General features: G+C 39.4%; 1 protein-coding gene across 6 annotated transcripts in view; it reads right to left on the bottom strand.

Annotated features, from left to right (window-relative positions):
* PIBF1 (progesterone immunomodulatory binding factor 1) overlaps positions 1 to 24,195 on the bottom strand; it is a 256,111-nt gene that overhangs the window by 18,497 nt on the left and 213,419 nt on the right. For all 6 annotated transcript variants that reach the window (XM_054252534.2, XM_078348275.1, XM_002742577.6 and 3 more), the window contains one exon: positions 7,861 to 8,034. In XM_054252534.2, coding sequence (XP_054108509.2) covers positions 7,861 to 8,034 — 174 coding nt within the window. The remainder of the gene's footprint in view (positions 1 to 7,860; positions 8,035 to 24,195) is intronic.

The following is a 24,195-nucleotide window of genomic DNA, read 5'->3' on the forward strand; positions in this document are numbered from 1 at the left end:
TTGAGACAGGGTCTTGCTCTGTCACCAGGCTTGAGAGCAGTGGCATAAACATGGCTCACTGCAGCCTCAACCTCCTGGGCTCATGTGATCCTCCCACCTCAGCCTCCCAAGTAGCTTAGTACCACAGGCACACACCATCATGCCTGGCTAATTTTTAAAAAAAGTTTTTTTGTTTTGTAGAGGCAGGGTCTCACAAGGGTTTTTGCCCAGGCTTTAAAAATTTTTTTTAAGTAAGATTTTGCTAAGATATATGTAACATTTATCACCTTAACCATTTAAAAATGTACAGATCAGTGGTATTATACATTCACATTATGATGCACTATCACTACTATCCATCCATAGAACTCTTGATTTTGCTTGATTGAAACTTTCTGCCTGTTAAGCAATAAATCCCCATACCTCCTAGCTCCTGAAAACCACATTCTACTTTCTGTCTCTGTTAATGTGATTACTCTAGGTATAACTTATCTACTTTTATTTCCTAAGGTAAAGGGTTAATAGGTAGTGAATTGACTAAAGTCACACATAAGAATAGAGTAAGAAAGGAATAACATCTAGATATAGAAAATACCTATTAGACATCCTATTCTTTTTTTATTTTTTTTTTGATGGAGTTTTGCTCTTGTTACCCAGGCTGGAGTGCAATGGCGCGATCTCGGCTCATGGCAACCTCCACCTCCCAGATTCAAGCAATTCTCCTGCCTCAGCCTCCTGAGTAGCAAGGATTACAGGCATGTGCCACCATGCCTGGCTAATTTTTTTTTTTTTTTTTGTATTTTTAGTAGAGACGGGGTTTCTCCATGTTGGTTAGGCTGGTCTCAACGTCCTGACCTCAGGTGATCCACACACCTTGGCCTCCAAAAGTGCTGGGATTACAGGCGTGAGCACCAGTGCCCGGCCTTAGACATCCTATTTTTCAACAATAAAAGGAGAACAAGTTAGAAAATATTTTGTGCATATCATATTTTCTTTGCCCTTGGAATTTCTAAATAACACTCATCTTCACTTGTCAAAATCCCATGCATTGCTTAAAGCAAGCTCAAATACTTCCTTCTGACAAGGTAGCCTAGAGTCCTCCAAAACCAAAGTGTCTATTTTTTCTTTGAGTTTCTGTTGCAATTTGTATTTCCTTTAAAGTAGGATACCCGGGCCAGGGCAGTGGCTCATGGCTATAATCCCAGCACTTTGGGAAGCCAAGGTGGAAGGATTGTTTGAGCACAACAGTTCAAGACCAGCCTGAGCAATGCAGTGAGACCCTGTCTCTACAAAAAAATAAACGAATTTAGCTGGGTGTGTTGGTGTGCATGTGTGCTGTCAGCTGCTTGGGAGGCTGAGTCAGGAGGATTGCTTGAGCTTGGGAGGTCAAGGCTGCAGTGAGCTGTGTTCATGCCACAGACTGGGTGACAGAGCAAGATCCTGTCTCAAAAATAAAACAAAAAAAAGTAGGCTAACTGATCTTGCCTTACATTATTGTTTACTAAGCTTGATCCTAGAGGAGCAGCATTTTTAATGCTGATATCTTACTGATTATCACAGCCTCTTGCATATAGTCAGTGAACACTTCTTGAATTGACTGCACTAATTTTCCTTGCAGGCTAGGTGCGGTGTCTCATACCTGCAATCCCAGCACTTTGGGAGGCTGAGGTGGGTGGATTATCTGAGGTCAGGGGTTTGGAGACCAGCCTGGCCAACATGGCGAAACCCCATCTCTAGGAAAATACAAAAAATTAGCTAGGCATGGTGGCATGTGCCGGTAATCCTAACTACTCAGAACGCTGAGGCAGGAAAACTGCTTGGAGCCGGGTGGTGGAGGTTGCAGTGAGCCAAGACAGTGCCATTACCCACTAGCTTGGTTGACAGAGTGAGACTTTGTCTCAAAAAAAAAAAAAATTTTTTTTTCCTTCCAGATGACATGTAGCTTTCCAAAACAGTTCTAGGAAATCATGTTGTTCATATAACCACTTATATAAACTTTATCTACCCATTCAACGTACGCTACCAATGAGATAACAAATACAAGCCAAGACCTGAACTACATCATAAACTCTCCAGAAATCAGATACTTCATACACTATATACTGGAGCTACACAGTCTTCTTGTTTTCTACCTTACCTGAAGTCTTGCTCTGTCACCCAGGCTGGAGTGTGGAGGCATAATGTTGGCTCACTGCAACCTCTACCTCCCAGGTCCAAGTGATTCTCTTGCCTTAGCCTCCCGGGAAGCTGGGACTACAGGCATGCACCACCACACTTGGGTAATTTTGGTATTTTTAGTAGAGCTGGCGTTTCACTATGTTGGCCAGGCTGGTCTCGAACTCCTGACCTCAGGTGATCCATTTGTCTTGGCCTCTCAAAGTGCTGGGATTACAGGTGTGAGCCACTGCACCTGAGCTCTTTTTGTTTTAATGCTTACAATCTACTTGGTGAAAAGACTAAAAGCAGAGTTGCTAGTATCTGCATTTTTTTTCTTTTTGAGATGGAGTTTCACTCTTGTTGTTCAGTCTGGGTGCAATGGCGCGATCTCGGCTCACGGCAACTTCCGCCTTCTGGGTTCAAGAGATTCTCCTGCCTCAGCTTCCTGAGCAGCTGGGATTACAGGCATGCGCTAACACGCCCAGCTAATTTTGTATTTTTAGTAGAGACAGGGTTTCTCCATGTTGGTCAGGCTGGTCTTGAACTCCTGACCTCAGGTGATCCACCTGCCTTGGCCTCCCAAAGTGTTGAGATTACAGGTGTTAGCCACCATGCCTGGCCAGTATCCGCATTTTTAATAAAGTATTGAGAAAATAATGACAATTATATGAATTCTGAATATAAACTGTATTTTCAAATAGGATGGCAGCAGAAAAGCAGCAAAAGAGTCCCATATTGCTCAGGAAGGAAAAAGGAAGGTTGCTCTAAACCAGATTAGAATAACTCTAGGTTTTTCTCGGAAAGAGATAAGTGAGGCTGGGAAAAGAGATAGCACAGCAAAAAGCTGCCTTAAGAGAGAAAGTAGGTGATTAGTGGGAATGAACTGGGTGTTTCTGAATAAAGAAGATTGAAGTTGCCTGTTGCAGAACAGCACTAACTAGAGTCATGGGAGGTAAAACTTTCGTTCTTCCTGTAGTTGAGTTTTATTTATTTATTTATTTATTTATTTATTTATTTATTTATTTATTTATGTCTTAAGGTTATACCTGACGTAATTCAGTTTTAAAGTTCCCCACCCAGTTTTAACAGCTAAGAAGATAACTAAACTGGGGAGACAAGTAACTGCTTTTCTCCTGAGCAAATATTTATTGAGTATTTGCTTTGTTCAGGTGCTACGCAAAACAAAAGGAATACAGTTTCTGTCCTTAAGGCACTTACATTCTCTGGTTGAATTAGTTTTTGTTGATACATTAAATGCTTGAACCAACAACTCTGCCACATGTGTCACTTCAAAGGCCAGAACTTTTCTATAAAATGTAACTTTTGAGGTTGCCTTCATATATAAATATCACATATGGCGGGGCAAGGTGGCTCACGCCTGTAATCTCAGCACTTTGGGAGGCAGAGGCAGGAGGATCATCTGAAGTCAGGAGTTCGAGACCAGCCTGGCCAACATGGCAAAATCCCGTCTCTACTACAAATACAAAAATTAGCCAGGCATGGTAGTGGGTACCTGCAATCCCAGCTACTTGGGATGCTGAGGCAGGAGAATTGCTTGAACCTGGGAGGCAGAGGTTGCAGTGAGCTGAGATCACACCACTGCACTCCAGCCTGAGTGACAGAGGGAGAAAAAATCACGTGTACACTGTGAAACATTTGTATACATATAAAAAAACCACATTAAAAAATATCTTCAGAGGAAGATCTAAGTGTCAAAAAAAAGTCAAGCTCTTATTTCTCCTTGTCTTCATCACAGCACTGTTCCCACTCCATTGCCCAGTTAACACTTTGGTGTGGCTCGCCTCATATTGTCAATGCATATGGAAATGCTCATCCATCCACCCATCCATCACGAAATTTAGTATCAGGGGAAAATACCCACAGCAGATACTTTCAGCCAAAGGATCTAGAATTAGAAATGTTTTCATTTTGGGTATAAAACCATGAGATTATAAAATTATTAGCTCTTACTTCAAATATCGGCATGGTAAATTCCTTATCAAGTTCAGAAAAAATATAAAAAACTATTCTTATGGAAAAGTGAAAATATTCAAAAGAATAACCAAAATTTATGATGCCTGAAGAGAATCATAACATGTTAGAATAAAAGGAGCCCAGAACTCATTTCATTATAACCTCCCACTTAATTTTACGGATAAGAACACACTGAGGACATTTAATGATTTGCCCCAGGTTACCCAGTCAGTTCACATTACTAATTCTACATTAGCATATAGTCTTGATTTGCCTTGTTTACAGTATTGCCTCTCAGTTTTCATTAGGACATAGCTGAGCTTGTACCTCTTTTGAAAAAAAATTCCCTTATTATTACTTAAAAAGAAGTTTATTGTAGAATAAAATAGAAAATCCAGATAAGCTGGCCAGGTGCGGAGGCTCAAGCCTGTAATCCCAGCACTTTGGGAGGCTGAGGCGGGTGGACCACGAGGTCAAGAGATCGAGACCATCCTGGTCATCATGGTGAAAACCCATCTCTACTAAAAATACAAAAAAAAAACAAAAAAAAATAGCTGGGCATGGTGGCGTGTGCCTGTAATCCCAGCTACTCAGGAGGCTGAGGCGGGAGAATTGCCTGAACCCAGGAGGTAGAGGTTGCGGTGAGCCGAGATCGTGCCATTGCACTCCAGCCTGGGTAACAAGAGCGAAACTCTGTCTAAAAAAAAAGAAAATCCAGATAAGCAAAGATGAGGAAGAAAGAACTACTCAACTAATATTGAATCTTCTTAATTTTATCACCACTGCATAGCCTTATCTGGAGGACTAGGGAAATCTTATTATTACTCATGTACTGATTACAGCCAGTATTCCAGGAAATCACAATCAGGTTACTAAGCTAAAGCCAGAATTGTAGGTCAGGGTCAGAGGAATGGTGCTATTGCCTGGAGCAGAGTAGGATCACAGAGTGCTGACAGGCTCTAAGTATTCAGCTGCATCTTGTGGTTTTCATCTGACCTTATTTTCCATTAATGTGTATGTATGCAATCTACTTTCTTCCTTTAGATTAAAATAGACACATCATAGTGTCTGCCATAATCTCTGCCCACTTTCTGAGCAGCACTTGCCTAGCCACAGTCCTTAATAAACAGTCCTCGGGGTCCGGTGTTGTGGCTCATGCCTGTAATCCCAGCACTTTGGGAGGCTGAGGCAGGCAGATCACCTGAGGTCAGGAGTTCCAGACCAGCCTCGCCAAGATGGTGAAACCCTGTCTCTACAAAAATACAAAAACAAAATTAGCCAGGCATGATGGTGGGTGCCTGTAATCCCAGTTACTCAGAAGGCTGAGGCAGGAAAATGGCTTGAACCTGGGAGGTGGTTGCAGTGAGCCGAGATTGCACCATTGCACTCTAGCCTGGGAGACGGAGTGAGTTCTCTGTCTCAAAAAACATTAAAAAACAAACAAACAAACAAAAAACAGTCCTCAGCAGCTGTATTTGGAACAGTGTGACCCCTGCTCACCACTAAGGGCAGCCATACTGTAGGCTGGGTAATAACCTTAGGAAGTGTTGCCAAAAAGGGGTAAGGGGTATCACGCAACAAGAATGAGCTATGCCTATGAGATTCTTAGTCTTGGAAAAAACAGGGAGAACTACTTTATAAGACAGTAGATGCAGAGAGAATGTACATAAACTTGTTTCAAGACAAAGGGCTGTGAGTAAGCTAATGAGGAAGTGGAAAATATGAGTAAGCAGAAACTAGGAGAGAAACAAAGAGAAGCTGATGTACTAGAGGAAAAGATGAATGGACTTGCCACCTTGTGTTCAGGCTGGTCAACTGAGCCATCCTGTTTTCTCCCACCTGTCAGCTTACTCTTCATTACTGTCATGCGTACTCTTAAAATAATTGTCCCTTATTTTATTTTTTTTTGAGGCAGAGTTTCGCTCTGTCGCCCAGGTGGGAGTGCAGTAGTACCATCATGGTTCCCTGCAACCTCTGCTTCCTGGATTCAAGCGATTCTCCTGCCTCAGCCTCCCAAGTAGCTAGGACTACAGGCATGTGCCACCACACCTGGGTAATTTTTGTATTTTTAGTAGAGACAGGGTTTCACAATGTTGGCCAGGCTGGTCTTTAACTCCTGACCTCAGGTGATCCTCCCGCTTCGGCCTACCAAAGTGCTGGGATTACAGGCGTGAGCCACCATGCCTGCCCAACTGTCTTTTATTTTTCTAAACTGCAACTTTCACTTTTTTAAAAAGGGAGGTTGGTGGCTGAGTGTGGTGACTCAAGCCTATAATCCCAGCACTTTGGGAGGCTGAGGCAGGTGGATCACGAGGTCAAGAGATCAAGACCATCCTGGTCAACATGGTGAAACCTCATCTCTACTAAAAATACAAAAAATTAGCTGGGCATGGTGGTGCGTGCCTGTTATCCCAGCTACTCAGGAGGCTGAGGCGGGAGAATTGTTTGAACCCAGGAGGCGGAGGTTGTGATGAGCTGAGATCGCGCCATCGCACTCCAGACTGGGTAACAAGAGCGAAACTCCGTCTCAAAAAACAAATAAACAAACAAACAAACATACAAACAAATAAAACGGGAGGTTGAATTATATAATCACTAAAAAATCTCTTTCAACTCTAATCTTGAGTAGCATTATCTGCATGTATAATAAAATGACTGAGACCAGAGGTTCTCAATTTTGACTGATTATTACACTCATTTAAGGAGTTAAAAAAATTAAGATTCTGAGGCTGAACATGGTGGCTCACGCCCGTAATCCCAGCACTTTGGGAGGCCCAGACAGGCGGATCACTAGGTCAGGAGATCGAGACCATCCTGGCGAACATGGTGAAACCTTGTCTCTAAAAAAAAATAAATAAATAGAATAAAAAATAAAAAATCAAGATTCTGGGGATTCACTGAATCAGAGGATCATAGAAAAATCTTGGCCTGGAACGGTGGCTCACGCCTGTAATCCCAGCACTTTGGGAGGCCAAGGTGGGTGGATCAGGAGATCGAGACCATCCTGGCCAACACGGTGAAACTTCATCTCTAAAAAAAGAAGGAAAAAAAAACCAGAAAAATCTTTCTGGTTTTGAGTCTCTATGTTTAGCAGGTAAAAATCATGTTTCTTCTGAGAAATGAAAGCATGCTTGAGAAATCATTTGAAGTAAAATGGAATATTTAATAATGTTCCTCCTATTTTGATTCTCTTGCCTTTTAATCTTGATTTGTATTTATTTGCTAAAACATGTAATTTCCAATATTTCCTAATTTATTTTCTCTACTTTTATTTATTTTTTATTTTTAAAAGATGGGGTTTTTCACCATGTTGTTCAGGCTGGTCTTGAACTCCTGACCTTGGCCTCCAAAGTGCTTGGATTACAGGCGTGAGCCACTGTGCCCAGCCTATTTTCTCTACTTTTAAAAACTGGCACATAACTGTACATATTTAAGGTGTTTTATCTGCTTTTAATCCAAATTTTTCTTATTTTTTTGTTTACGTGCATATACATTTTTAGCTAACAATGTATTTCAGTTTATGTTAATTGATTTCATATTTTATGAGGAATTAGAGCAAAATATACTATCATCTATAAGATAGGTAATATACACATTCAGAAAATGAATTAATGCAAATCTTTCAGTCTTTTCATAAAACATATTTGTGAAATCTGTTCATTTTATAAATATGAAAGGAAAAAATTAAGTAAAATATATTTAGTAAGAATCAGGAATATTCAAATTTTAAGTTTGAAAAATTGTACTTACAAAGAGTGTTGGTTTAGGTATAAATATATTGTCTTCATGCTCTTTAGGCATAGTCAAGGTCTTTGATTTCTGATTTTCTGTCACATTTTTTGATTCTGTTTTAGTGAGAAGTAAGCTGTTCTCAGAATGTTTACTACGCATCTTAACAAGAATCTGTTTCATTGCTGCCAATTCCTGTTGATATATGAAAACAGAAGAAAGTAGTGTGATTTTAGCAAGCAGACTAACAATAATTAATACTAACATATTTATTTTTCTTTGAGTAGAAGAAACATTTGAAACAATTATACTACACACTAGGTTGTGAAAATAAAATACGTACAATAATCATGCACATGAATCATAATCATTAATACTCATTTAATATGATAACTGACAATTATGAGATTCTTCTTTTTTTTTGAGACAGAGTCTTGATCTGTGGCCAGGTTCGAGTGCAGTGGCACAATGACAATTACAACACTCTGTAATCTAGTGGTTTCCACATTTTATTGCACACTGGAATCACCTGCAGAGCTTCAAATATTGCCAATGATGCCTGTGTCCCACCCCCAGACACTGTGAGATAATTGCTGTGGAGTGTGGCCTGGGCTTTGGAATTTATTTATTTTTTGAGATAGGATCTCATTGTCACCCAGGTTGGAGGGCAGTGGTGTGGTCTTGGCTCACTGCAGTCTCTACCTCCAGGGCTCAAGCAATCCTCCCGCCCCAGTGCCTGTAGTTAAGATTACAGGTGCACACCACCACACGCAGCTAATTTTTGTATTTTAGAATTTTTGAAGATCTCAAGTGATTCTAATAGACAAATTCGGGAACCACTGGCATAGCTACCTTCCACTACATATATTCACTGAGTAGATTATTTAAGCATTGAACTTTTTCTCTTCTTTCAAGTATCCCATTTCCTTTGAAGTCTTATATATAGATGGTAGAGAAAAAGTATCCAAATTTTTTTTCCCCTGGCTATTAATCAGCAGTTAAACAGTATGTTTAACACAAATTCAGGATTTCTTTAGCTGTATTACCCCTGATCCTTTTACAAATGGTAAGTGGGGTTGGCTTTAGTTGCCTTTTGAACTAAGAATTTTGATGAACTTTTTGAAGTTGAAACAGGTGAAATGATGAACATTTTCACTTGTTCCTTCTCCCAAGTCCATTTGTTTTTTATATCTATAGACAAATCTTTAGCACATAACACTAGTTAGAGGATACTTGTGATTAATTACTAAATTGACACATAATATACAAGTATATGGAGAGATAACAGACTAAACTGTCCTTTACCTCTATTTATCAGAACAGAACAGTGGTAGGCTGTGAAACAGGTAATTTTCTTCTATTATCTACTGTATCTTCATGTCAAAACACAAAAGTTATGGTGATAGAATGATGTTCTGTTCTCTTCTACTTATCTGTTTATAGACATAAGCTCTGTGTCAGAGCAAGTTTCTACAGGCCTTTCTCCTCTGGCTGTCATTAGTTCTATTTAGAACCATCTGGCTTCAGTGGGTATTTTAAAACAGAGTTGCTGAGTTTAAGCCATATAACCTTAATAGATTTTAGGGCCATGAGAGGAGTTGGAAGAAACAGTGACAGAATCCTTTCTCCTTTCTGTAGTAGTGGGCTGGCTTGGCCAATGTACATGAGAATGTGTATACCTGCAGGCAGGGCCAATCTGATATATGTCTATTTGGGCTATTTGGGGACTCTTTTTTGCTTTCAAGATTATGTTGTTTCATTTATATGCTCCTCTATGGTGAGGTATATAATTACTGATTTGATGTCTAACAGGTATGGTGTTATGGTAGATTTCAGCTCCTGTTCTACTTACCAAGATTAAGTAGAAGGGAAAGCCTATGAAAAGAAAAACTTTCTAACTGAAAGAAGATCTCCTTATTAGCCATAACTTTTGTATCTTTGGCATGGAGATTAAATGACAGCAAACAATCCCCTCCAAAACAATCTAGCGCTATTCTATAGATAAATAAGGTAAAGGGGAGTGTAGTCTCTTATACTTGCTGGGGGAGGCAGGGAGGAGGAGGAGCCAGGAGAGGAGGGAGAAAAGGAAGGAATTGAGAGAGTGGTAAGCACAAGGTTTTGGCTCCCAAATGCCCTAGAGGAGGCCATAATTCTGTTTCTCTTGTCTTCCCTCTGTTGTTGGTATAGAAACAGTTACAGGAAACAGATAATCCCCGGTGGTGGTCAGGAGATTAGAAGCAAATTGATTCATTCAAATAGGATATTGATTCATTTTGACTGGATCACTTATTCTAATGAATTCACATCTTTGCTTTATCCTAACTAAGATCACCCATTTGAGGTGTTGTCACAGTACCACTTTTGTTAATTTGACTGTACAAAATATATGAGCAGTTTCTGAAATTGAGGCAAAGAACACTTCAAGAGCGGCAAAATTCTCTAAAATTCTTATTAGGATAACACAGCTACAGTGGATACCAAAATAACATTTAGAACACATTTTCAGTTTTATTATATTTGGTTTGTATAATAAGCCAACTTATATCAATAATAAATTTGCACAAAAAAAATTCCACTTTATTTTTTTTTAAGACAAGGTCTTGCTCTGTTGCCCATGCTAGAGTGCTATGGTATGATCACAGTTCATTCAAGCTATCCTACCCCCTCAGCCTCCTGAGTAGCTAGGACTACAAGCGCATGCCCCCATACCCAGCTAATTTTTAATTTTCTGGTAGAGATGAGGTCTTACTATGTTGCCCAGGCTGTTCTCTAACTCCTAACCTCAAGTGATTCTCCAGCGTTGGCCTCCCAAAGTGCTTGGATTACAGGCATGAGCCACTGCACCTGGCCAGGCACATGTAGTGGTACTATTTTAGTATTAGCGAACAACACATGTATTTATGACACTATTATTATTTAAGTTTAGGCTGCCTATTCTAGTTCAATGAGCTTTCATTTTATAATTGATAAAATGTAGGCTTCTGTTACCTTTTAGGATTTTTGCTAGTATCATAAGTGCTTGGGTATGCTTATTTTGCATTCCTTCTACGCTGAAGTTGAACAGTATGTATGTATGTATGTATGTATGTATGTATGTATGTATTTATTTGAGATAGAGTCTCACTCTGTTGCCCAGGCTGGAGCGCAGTGGTGCGATCTTGGCTCACTGCAACCTCCACCTCCTGTGTTTAAGCGATTTTCCTGCTGCAGCCTCCCAAGTAGCTGGATTTTATAGGCGCCCGCCACCATGCCTGGCTAATTTTTGTATTTTCAGTAGAGACAGGGTTTTACTGTGTTAGCCAGGTTGGTCTTGAACTCCTAACCTCAAGTGATCTACCTGCCTCAGCCTCCCAAAGTGATGGGATTACAGGTGTGAGCCACTGCGCCTGGCCAGTTTTTAAAAATATATTTAAGGTTTTTTTTTTTTCAGTTGATTGTCTTGGCCAGTTTTTCTACTGAGTGGTCATTTTCTTAAACATTTCAAGGAGCTCTTTATATGTTAGGGAAATTAGTCCTTTGTCTTTAACACTTTAAATTAGCCTATGTCTTTAACATAAAAAAATGAGTGTCAATTTTTCTAGTTCATTTATCTTTTATTTGACTTTGTTTATGACCCCCATCCCTTTTCTGTTATGAAGAATTTTTCATTGTAAAGTAGCAGAATATATCAATCTCTTCTTCTATGGTGTTTTCCATGTTTTTTTCTTGTTACTTTTATGGTTTTTCTTTTCTTTTTCAAACACATAGATCTTTGATCTGTTTAAAGTTTATTCTGACTTATGGTGAAATGGATGAATTCAACATCTGTGCCTCAAGATGGCTCTCCTATAACAACATCATGTACTGAAGAGACCATTATTTCCCCCACTGATGCCACTTTATAATGTACTAAACTGCCATAAGTACATTATTTATTTCTGGACTTTAAGACTCTGTTTCCACAGTCTGTCTATTTATGTACCACTGTCACACTGTTCTAGTGATTTACTTTTTTAATGACTGAGGTAATTTTTTGGCTGGATTCTTGGAGATAGGCATGGGATTATGCTGAATGAAAAACAAAATTAGAAAGAACTTCTTTATGATATTAAGTCTTCATAATCATGAAAGTTTTCAAATATGTCTTTCACCCACATTTTTGGCATTAATTATCCTATCCTAATTGATGTTATTATTACAATAAAATAATCATGATTCATGAGATCCCAATTCACACACTGACAAAACAAACAGGAAATAAACCAACATAACAAGCAATAATTACTAAACATCTTTGTTACTACAAAGAGAAATCTTTTGGTAAGATGAAATCATTTTGAAACCCTCTGATTTTGCTTCCAACTTGGTTTAGTTCTTATCCTGTGTCTGGCTTCTGTGTTGGCATCATCTTCTAATTCAGATTCTGCTCTCATTGTTTACATTTGCGTTTGGCATCGAATTTCCTAACCTTTTGATTCTACTTTTCTATAACTATCATTTTTCTAATTGGCCTGTAGGTTTATCTGTAGCATCATTTCACTATTTGTAAATATTGTTTTTTTTTTGAGACGGAGTTTCGCTCTTGTTACCCAGGCTGGAGTGCAATGGCACGATCTCGGCTCACCGCAACCTCCGCCTCCTGGGTTCAGGCAATTCTCCCACCTCAGCCTCCTGAGTAGCTGGGATTATGGGCAAGCGCCACCATGCCCAGCTAAATTTTGTATTTTTAGTAGAGACGGGGTTTCACCATGTTGACCACGATGGTCTCGATCTCTTGACCTTGTGATCCACCCGCCTCGGCCTCCCAAAGTGCTGGGATTACAGGCATGAGCCACCGCGCCCGGCCGTAAATATTGTTTACTGCAGAGAATGTGACTACAGAAAGGGAAATTGTGATGCTCAGAGAAGAATGTTTCAAGTACCCTGTTCAACCGGATACTTTTTCTTACACTGCATCTATTGCTAAAAAATCATGCCAGTGATTTCTTAGTTGGACTTCAACTTTCTAACAAAAATTTTTGCCCCTCATCTCAGTTTTTCTGCCCTTTTCTCATTGATAGAAACAATGTATGCCTTTTTCCTTATTACCTAATATTATCTAGCCTCTTAATAATGTTGTTTGCTGAAAATAATTCTGTACTGACTGCTTTTAAGACTGCTGCTCTGAGATTTCTTTTTATTGTACACCTTGGCAAATTCCGTTTATTTCTTACACTTCTCTCTCTCTCCCTTTCCCACCTCTGCCTCCTCCTCTCCTTTTTTTTTTTTTTTTTTTTGAGGCAGGGTCTTGCTTAGACTGTAGTGCAGTGGCACAAATATGGCTCAGTGCAGCGCCTTGACTCAGGGGCTCAAGGATCCTACTGCTTCAGCCTCCTGAGCAGCTGGCACTGCAGGCAGCTGCCACTGTCCCTGGCTAACTTTTAAGTTTTCTGTAGAGACTCTGTTACCCAGGCTAGTCTTGAACTCCTTTCTTTCTCATTCTTTTTGTTATCTGATGGCATACAATTTATTAATTTTCTGAGAGGGGGCTGGTGCTGTAAAAGAAGTGTTGTGCTTTGATGGTATTACTGGTCTGTTTTCTAAAATCAAATTTCTGAAAATTCTGATGCCAACTTGATTAATTCATTGTAGGTATTTTCTTTCTTGCAAGAATCTTCTATGTTCTTTGGCTTTCCATCTTTTTACCTTTTTCTAAGCTTTTGGAGGGTTTCTTAACTTTTCCTATATCCCTCTACTGGAATTTTTACTTACACTTTATTTACTTCATGATTTTAATTTTCACTATTTTTCAAAGTATCATTAAGGTTTTTTTTTTTTTTTGAGACAGGTCTTGCTCTATTGCCTAGGCTGGAGTGCAGTGGCACTATCTCGGCTCACTGCAACCTCCGCCTCCTGGGCTCAAGTGATCCTCCCACCTCAGTGTCTTGAGTAGCTAGGACTACAGGCATGCACCAACCATGCCTGGCTAATTTTCTTTTGTATTTTTTGTAGAAATAGGGTTTTGCCATGTTGCCCACGCTGGTCTTGAACTCCTGGGCTCAAGCAATCCACCCGTCTTGGCCTCCCAAAATGTGGGGATTACAGGCATGAGCCACTGCATCTGGCTCACTGATTTTTATATTATAGAACTACTACTTCCCCAAATCTTTCTGAGGAAATTAATTATAATACTTTGGAAGTTCTTTCCTGCTCCAGAATTTGTTTTTCCCTTTAGGGAAGGGGGTCGGTTTATTTGTTTATTGCTAATTTTTTCCTTCTATGCTTTTCTTTTTGAGATGGAATTCTGCTCTTGTTGCCCAGGCTGGAGTGCAATGGTGCAGTCTCAGCTCACCGCAAACTCAGCCTCCTAGGTTCAAGCAATTCTCCTGCCTCAGCCTCCCAAGTAGCTGGGATTACTGGCATGCACCACCAAGTCTGGCTAATTTTGTATTTTTAGTAGAGATGGGGTTTCTCCATGTTGGTCAGGCTGGTCTTGAACTCCTGAGCTCAGGTGATCCACCTGCCTCGGCCTACCAAACTGCTGGAATTACAGGTGTGAGCCACCACACCTGGCCTACTCTTCTATGCTTTTTCTTCCAGTTTCTGATAGTTTCTGGTTATGTGATCCCATTTATGAATAAAGGACCAGCTCACATGTTTTCTTTCTGCCATATGGCCATTCTTTTTTTTCCTTTGTGGGACAAGGTCTGGCTCTATCACGCAGGCTGGAGTGTAATGTGCAATTTTGGCTTACTGCAACCTCTGCCTCCCAGGCTCAAGCAATCCTCCCACCTCAGCCTCTTGAGTAGCTGGAACTACAGGTACGTGCCACCATGCCTGGCTAATTTCTAAAAAAATTTTTTTGTTGAGATGGGGTTTCACCATGTTACCTAGGCTGGTCTCAAACTCGTGAGTTCAAGCTATCTGCCTGCCTCCGCCTCCCAAAGTGGGGGTGTTCATCTTAATGACACCATTGAGTACAATCTCTGTATATGTGGATGTGATAATTTGTGTAGTAGGATTTACCAAAAAGTTCTCAGGCAGAAAGTAAGCTCCCTTCCCAAAATGACAAAATGTAGAGTGCTCTAATCTAGAGCCTCTTTTCCTTCTGGCAGTTCTAGCCTATGCCTGGCAGATGCTTCATTAATTTAGAAAGTTATTTTCAAAATATTTAAAAAATTATTTTGTTTGAAATTTATAGAAATATTACTTGTTCATTGTAAAATTCAAAACGTGTAAAGTGCCTGGTCTCAATCCTCTTTTCCTTTTACCAATTGTTTAAGAGATTTATTTATTTATTTTTAGAAACAGGGTCTCACTCTGCTGCTCAGGCTAGACTGCAGTGGTATGATCATACCTCACTGCAGCCTTGAACTCCTGAGCTTAAGCCATCTTCCCATCTAGGTTTCCTAAAGCTTTGGGATTAAAAGTGTGAGTTATTGTGCCAAGCTGAGGCAGTTTAAAAAAAATTGAGATGGTGTCTCACTATATTGCCCAGGCTGGTCTTAAATTCCTGGGCTCAAGTGATCCACCTGCCTCGGCCTCCCAAAGTGCTGGGATTACAGGCATGAGTCACCAAATCCAGCCAGCTGAAACGTTTCAATACTATTCTATAACATAGTCTGATAAATTCTGATATGCTGTTATACTATATCAGTACATGTTATTATTCTAGTATATCAAATACATAATAAAATTACCAGTACCATATGAATGAATGAACCATTCATTAAAATTAACACATGAAGAATTGCACCTTATCATACAATTGAAACTTGGAATAAAAGTAAAACAAAACTAAGTAACAAAAACTATGTTGCAGTATAATAATTACTTTTCAAAACTGAAGAGCTAAGGGGAAGGACATTCTTGTGAAATTTCCAGATGATGATGATGATGACTACTGCATAAACAATCTCTATGAGAGAGATAAACTGTTCTCTTGAACCCAAAAGCATGTATCTTGGCCATCTAATATTAACTATTTGCATAAGTGGTGGCATATTCAAAGAGCTCAACTGTAGAGCAGCTGCTTAACAGTATTGCATAGTTGATGCCAATAAATTGCTGAAAGTTGTAAACTCTGCAAAGATGTTGGCAAGAGGACACATAGATAGCATTTCTTGATGAAAATAGCTTTGACAAGCATAATGCAAACTATGTGCTCCAATGGAGGTTAAATGGAAGTGCTTTTATACAGAAATAACTAGTAAGTCATATAACTGTGCATCTCTCTTGAAGTAACACAAGGCAGAAACCAGCTTTGTTTGAAACCAAATACATATTTTGGATATTTAAACTTCATTTATTTGTTTATTGAGATGGAGCATTGCTGTTACCCAGGCTGGAGTGCACTGGCGTGATCTTGGCTCACTGTAACCTCCACTTCCTGGGATCAAGCGATTCTCCTGCCTCAGCCTCCTGAGTAGCTGGGATTATGGGCATGTATCACCATGCCCAGCTAATTTTTGAGTTTTCAGTAGACATGGAGTTTCACCAGGTTGGCCAGGCTGGTCTCAAACTCCTCACCTTGAGTGATCCACCCACCTGGGCCTTCCAAAGTGCTGGCCTTAATTAAACTTCATTTAAAAGGATTTTTATTTATTCATTTTTATTTTAATTTTTTTTTACAAGAGGCAAGGTCTCATTATGTTGCCCAGGCTGGAGTGCAGTGGCTATTCATAGGCGCAATCCCTCTACTGATCAGCCCGGGAGTTTTAACCTGGTCCGTTTCCGACCTGGGCCGGTTCACCCCTCCTTAGGCAACCTGGTGGTCCTAGGCTCCGGGGAAGTCACCATATTGATGCTGAACTTAGTGGGGACACTTGATCGGTATAGCACACTACAGCCCAGAACTCCTGAACTCAAGGGATTCTCCAGCCTCAGCCTCCCGAGTAGCTGGGACTACAGGCACGCGCCACCGTGCCAGGCTAGGATTTTTTTATTTTTTATTTTTGAGATGGAGTCTTGCTCTGTTACCCAGGTTGGAGTGTAGTGCCATGATCTTGGCTCACTGCAAACCCTGTCTCCCAGGTTCAAGCGATTCTCCTGCCTCATCCTCCCCAGTAGCTGGGACTATAGGTGCACACCACCACACACAGCTAATTTTTTTTTTTTTTTTTTGAGACGGAGTTTCGCTCCTGTTACCCAAGCTGGAGTGCAATGGCGCAATCTTGGCTCACCGCAACCTCCGCCTCCTGGGTTTAGGCAATTCTCCCGCCTCAACCTCCTGAGTAGCTGGGATTACAGGCACGCACCACCATGCCCAGATAATTTTTTGTATTTTTAGTAGAGACGGGGTTTCACCATGTTGACTAGGATGGTCTCGATCTCTTGACCTCGTGATCCACCCATCTCGGCCCCCAAAGTGCTGGGATTACAGGCTTGAGCCACCGCGCCCGGCAATTTTTATATCTTTAGTAGAGACAGGGTTTCACCATGTTGGGCAGGCTGATCTCAAACTCCTGATCTCAAGTGATCCACCCACCTCAGCCTCCGGAAGTGCTGGGATTACAGGCATGAGCCAATGTGCCTGGCCGGGTATTTTTTAATAAAGCATTTTATGATAGAAATTTTCAATGACACAAAAAATGGAAGGCACAGAATACTGAGTCCCTAGTTTCCACTGCCCAAATTCAATTACCAACATTTGGTCAATATTTTCTTTTTCAAATAGCATTCCTGAGATATAATTCACATTCCACACAGTTCCTCCATTTGATGTGTACAATTCAATGGCTTTTAGTAGATTCGCAGACACGTGCAACAATTACCACAGGCAATTTTAAAACATTTCCATCACCTCAAAACAAACAAACAAAAAAACGCAAAACCCAAGAAATTCTGATTGCTTTAACTATATCCTTTTATCCTGCCATGCCCCCACCTCTCTAACCCTAAGCTGTCACTAATCAATCTACTTTCCGTCCTTGCAGAATTCCCAGTTCCAGACAGTTCCCAGGAGTGGAATCATATACCATGTACTTATTTTGTGACTGGCTTTTTTCACTTAGTATGTTTTCAAAGTTCATCCGTGTTGTAACATGTATTAGTACTTCCTTTTATGGAAAAATAATATTCCACTGCATGGATATACCAAATTTTGTTTACTCATCAGCTGAAGGACATTTGAGTTGTTTCCACTTTTTGGTTACTATGAATAATGCTGCACTTACAAATACTGACACGTTTTGAAACAGTGAAAAATTTTGTGTGTAAATTTTTGTGTGGACATGTTTTAATTTCTGTTGTGTATACACCTGGGTGTAGAAACTGCTGGGTTATATGTTTAACTGATTGAGGAACTACCAGGATTGTTTTGTCAACACTGTTTTATCTATTTCTTTTCTTTTCTTTCTTTCTTTTTTTTTTTTGAGACGGAGTTTCGCTCTTGTTACCCAGGCTGGAGTGCAATGGTGCAATTTTGGCTCACCACAACCTCCGCCTCCTGGGTTCAGGCAATTCTCCTGCCTCAGCCTCCCAAAGTGCTGGGATTACAGGCTTGAGCCACCGCGCCCGGACCTGTTTTATCTATTTCTAACCAGATTTCCCCCCTTACATATATTAACACTTATTCCAGATCTCAGATAATTTTCTTTGCTTTTCTTTTTTTTTGAGATGGAGACTCACTCTGTCACCCAGGCTTGAGTTCAGTGGCGTGATCTTGGATCAGTGCCACCTTCACCTCCTGGGTTCAAGCAATTCTGCATCAGCCTCCCAAGTAGCTGGACTTACGAGAGTGTGCCACCACATCTGGCTCATGTTTTTTATTTTTAGTAGAGACGGGGTTTCACCATGTTGCCCAGGTTGGTCTTGAATTCCTGACCTCAAGCGATCTGCCCGCCTCAGCCTCCCAAAATGCTGGGATTACAGGTGTGAGCCACCATACCTAACCTCAGATAATTTCACTTAAGTGAATTTATCTCAAAGAAAAAAAAAAGTGAAATTATACTTAAATAGGAATAAATACTTAAGTAGGAATTTTTAACAGATAAAAATTTTTTAAAATAGCAAAATATCATTATCCTTTTTAACACAACTAAAAATAGTTAAAAGAAAATATAAGTTTAATTCAAAGTCATCCATTCTATAAGTGCTCAACAAGAATTTTAAACTACTATTATAGCAAATTTAATGTATTATTTTCTAAAAAGTTATTTTGAATGCAGTACCACTATACTCCAAATAAAGGACAAAACAGACGATGTATGGCAAATTGTTAGAGAGAACAGTATTAATATCAGAAACAGCAAACTGTTATGTACAGCCCCTCAATCTCCCCATCTAAATACTTGCTTCCATATGCAGGCTAACACCACCCTGTGATTGTCTCTTTGCGTCAAAAGAAGTATATACAAATTTTAGGTCTGGAGGGAGGAAGAGAGGGGACAGAAGTGAACATTCACTGAGTATCTACAATGTGCCAGGCTTTGTGCTGAGTATCTTACATAATAATTTAATTTGGCCAGGTGTGGTGGCTCATACCTGTAATCCAAGCCCTTTGGAGGCCAAGGTGGGTGGATCACCTGAAGTTGGGAATTCAAGACCACCCTGACCCACATGGTGAAACCCTGTCTTAAAATAGTAATAATAATAATAATTTAATTCATCCTCAAATACCAAGAGATAGATATTACTTTAACTTGGAAGAGAAGAAACTGAGGCTTCAAAGATTCAAGAAGGCCAGGCATGGTGGTTCATGCCTATAATCCCAGCACTTTGGGAAGCCAAGGCAGGTGGACTGCTTGAATCCAAGAGTTTGAAACCAGCCTGGGCAACATAGCAAGACCCCATCTCAAAGAAAAAAAACAGAAAAATAAAAAAATTTAAGTAAAAAGAAGGCTCGAGAAATTTAACCATGTTCAATAAATTTTCCAGAGGTTTTGGCACTCATCCAATGTTACAAAAACCTATTTACTCTTAAAAAAAAAAAAAGAAATTTAACCATGTTCATTTAGCTACTAAGAAGTAAACTAGCATTCAAACTGAGGTCTTTCTGGGGTCAAAGCTATCATTATTAATACAATAATGTAGATGCCTTCTATCAAAGTCTGTGATACACACAATTTCAGGTTTGGAAAAGATCTTCAAGTTATTTAACCCAACCGCTCTATACAATTAAGAGATCCCCTCTGACCATATGGCCACCTAGCTCAGGCTTGAAAAATGAAGACAAATTAGCTATTAATCTAGGTTTTCCTTACTGAACTATAAAACCAAAACACCCTCCCTTCAAAAAAAAAAAAAAAAAAAAGTAAAACAACCAAACAGGATGTATCTCCTCATAACATCTAGCCTTCGGTTTTACCGTTCTGGGCTTTGGAGACATGTATAACAAGTCTCTTACTGCCTGTCTTACATGGCTACTTTGAATTTCTTATCTTTTACCAAGTCTTATCGTCTCTAAATAGCCCCAGTTTCATTCATCTCTCTTATGATTGAATTCTTTCATCATCCTGTTTTCCTTACATTGAAAATTTTGGGGCCTAGAACAGAATAAAGAAAGAAGTACTGACTAGAGTAGAGCAGGTTTAGCTACTCCTTATTCTAACACATTTAAGATGACAGAAACAGTTTTGGAGCGATACCCTATCTGTGACTGAAGGCTTAGTAAGAGCTCATGCTTTTACGTGAAAGATAGCAAAAGAGAGACAACTGGGCTGTTACAGCCTCCGAGAGATAACTAATCACCTGAAACATTCTTTCACATCATGGATATAATATTAGGGTAATTCTCAACAGTGATCCAGGTAGAAGGTATTACTAACACACTGAAGTAGTTTCCTGAAATTAAAATCTCCTGCTATTGTTGACTTAAAACAGGAGAGTGGCTCCAATACAAGACACTGGAAATAAAAAACAAAAACAAAAAACAAAAACCTCGCGAGCATGGGAACCGTGATTCTGCTCTGATTGGCTTATCTCTTACTGATTACCATGGACTTCTCACTACTTGCCTCACTTTGCTTTCTGACATTCATGTTCTCTTGATGCCTGGCTTTTTGACCAAGTGCATCGCCTTCCCTTCTATTAACAGTAGTCATGCTGGTTGCTGTCTAGTTTCTGGCTGTTACTTTTTTATTAAAACCTCTTCTTCTCTCTTTTTTTTTTGCTCTTGCTACACAGGCTGGAGTGCAATGGCGTGATCTTGGCTTACCGCAACCTCCGCCTCCTGGGTTCAGGCAATTCTCCCACCTCAGCCTCCTGAGTAGCTGGGATTATGGGCACGTGCCACCATGCCCAGCTAAATTTTGTATTTTTAGTAGAGACGGGGTTTCACCATGTTGACCAGGATGGTCTCGATCTCTTGACCTTGTGATCCACCCGCCTCGGCCTCCCAAAGTGCTGGGATTACAGGCATGAGCCACCGCGCCCGGCCCTCTTCTTTTTTTGTTTTATTTTGTTTTTAAGATAGGGTCTCACTCTAGCCCAGGCTGTAGTGCAGTGGTGAAAGCATAGCTTACTACAGCCTTGAACTCTGGGGCTTAAGCAATCCTCCCATCTCAGCCTCCCACGAAGCTGGGACTACAGGCACAAGCCACCACATCTGGCTAATTATTTATTTTAAAAAATTTTTTAATAGCAATGGAATCTCATTATGTTGACCAGGCTAGTCTACAACTCCTGGGCTCCAAGCAAGCTTCCTGCCTTAGCCTCCCAAAGTGCTGGGATTACAGGTGTAAGTCACTGTGCTGGGCCCCGGCCTTTACTATTTCAGTATTATCTGATGGGTTTTGATGCATATTCTTGTTGATTTTCAGAATCAGCGTCAGACTTTAAACCCTATCTTCCACATAGAGCAGAGTGTGACTCCCTCCAGTACCTGTACCTTCTCCATGTTGTATTCCAGCCTTCTCTTAGTGTCAGCTCCTTGATATGGGATCAGTGACTTGCTAAGTTTACAACAAAATATTGCCAGTATGATGCCTAACAGAATTATGACTATAATTATCTCAAATAATTGTTAATATTTTCTCCTGGCCACCATATATTTTCAGAGACTTATTTTATAGCTTTGTAGTTTTTTTGTGTGTGTCTCCTTAGGTCTCAGAGTTGTTCAGTTTGTTATAAACTACTGCTATTCTAAAACAGTCATACAAACACAGGGTTAGAAATGATAGCCAGAGAAGTCATTTACTTGTTTCTTACTGATAAAAAAAAAAAGGTCAGACAAATGTACTTATAATTTAACAGAAAACACATCACAAGCTTCCAAAATGTAGTGGGAAAAATACACATTTCATTCTTAAAAAAAAAAAAAAACCCTAAAAAATGCTAGGTCTATACGTTACATAATAGATGTGAAAGGGTGATATAAAAAGTTAAATGGGTATATATGTACAGATAAAATATTTTTATGATGAGCTATTATTAATATATTGCCTCACACAAGACTGAACTTTACTTGTAGGATACAACAAATATATTTGTAATTTAAAAGAAGATGATGAAAAGATTAAAGAAGTCATCAAAAACCAAAACAATTCTGACATAGTTCTATTAGGTTCTGTACAAGTCTATACAAACATAGTGGTCCAGAGAGTACAATCCAAAGGAAATTCAAATGCCTTTTACACAACTCAAAACTGAGGAGAATTAAGATTTTACAGAATGAACAACTGTGATTCAGTTGCCACCTCTGTGAAATGGGTGTAGGACTGAGCTGCTGTGAGGCTTAAATAAAATAAACGAATATAAAAAAACTGTAAGGTAATATATCAACATTAAATACACTTATTATTTACTGATAAGCATGTATTTTGGGCAAAAAGCCCAATTCCCTTTTGAATAGTAGAAAAAATAAGCAAAAGGCCACTTCTCAGTAGAGATGACTCATTTAAAACTTTCCTTCCTCTGATTCCTTATTTCCAGACACACTTGGTTGAAAGCAATTTGTAAATAGTCCCTAAGTAGGGTAGTATAACATAATTCATCTGAAAGCATTTTAGAGTTTAACATAAAAAGATTACAAAAATTCAAGATATTCTTCTTATGGTTAAAACAATAGCTTTAGCTTTATCATAAAGTATGTGTGTGAATTCAACATCTGCAGTAATTTTTTGCAATATTTTATTCCCTAAATTTCCTCAGACCTGAATTCACACACCCTGACATGGAAAAAAGCTTTATAAAAACTTTATAGGAAAACTATGATTTGTGTCATACATGTGTGTTTTTGGTTTTTACTATAATAATTATCTTTCTTTAAAATACTCATTTATATCCAACAAATTGAAAACAAAAATTTAACTTGAGCACCACTATGATGAGAAATGTATGTATGAGTCTGAGAAACAAGTATATTTTCATTTAAAGAAAAATAAATTTACCCACCCAGTAGTTTTTTTTTTAAGTATTCTGACTGTAAAATTTAACTACATAGGTATGTAAGAAAAACATGTAAAAAGATACTCTGAAGAAAATTTCAAAATAGTTAAGTATGAACTAAAAGAGTGACACACATAAAGAAAAATGCAATTTGTTGGAACTTCTTATGAGGTGGATTGCCTAAGGGGCACTTGGGATGCTGAAATGTCCCTTAAATTTTCCGAGAAATCACAAGGAACATATGAGTTAGAATCCGGGAACATAAACATACCATAAAAGAATGATAATTATACTGTAATTTCACTTTTAAGAAACCTGGCTAACTGTAGGGTTTGTTTTCTTTTCACTATATGGCATATACTGCTGTAAGCAGCAAGTTATCCAGGATAATAAAAATTAGTCCAACATTCAGGTAAGTGTGGGGCCTTGCACATTCTAGGTACTTAGTAAGAAGTGGTTAATTAATTTTGGTTAAATACTAACTGAAATGACTGTGGACCCTGAGAGATGTTACTGACAAAAACAGTGAATGAGAGGGTAGAAGATATCCCAGGTCTCAGAAACAAATTTTTCTTTCTTTCTTTTTGTTTTTTGATACAGAGTCTTGCTCTGTTGCCCAGGCTGGAGTGCAGTGGTGCAATCATGACTCACTGCAGCCTTGACCTCCTGGGCTTAAAGGATCCTCCCACAACAGCTTACCGAGTAGCTAGGACTACAGGTTTGTGCCACCATGCCCAGCTAATTTTTTAAAAAATTATTTTGTAGAGATGGAGTCTTGCTGTGTTGCTGAGGCTGGTCTCAAATTCCTAGACTCAAGTAATCCTCCTACCTTGGCCTTCCAAAGTGATGGGCTCAGAGGCCTGAGCTACTGTGTCCCGCCAAAACAGATGTTTTATATTCCACAAATATATATTATTGTGTATAAGTGTGATAACCACTGAGGCTGCTGTGCCTACAAGTACCATCTCCAAGGTTTTAGGAGTAGCTCTATTCTAGACAAATCTTTTGGATATGACTTCCTATGGCCTACCTTCAGACAGATCTCAAAAACTGTTCTTGGATATAGGAGAG

Source organism: Callithrix jacchus, chromosome 1 (genome assembly GCF_049354715.1).
Source record: "Callithrix jacchus isolate 240 chromosome 1, calJac240_pri, whole genome shotgun sequence".
Taxonomy (NCBI): Eukaryota; Metazoa; Chordata; class Mammalia; order Primates; family Cebidae; genus Callithrix; species Callithrix jacchus.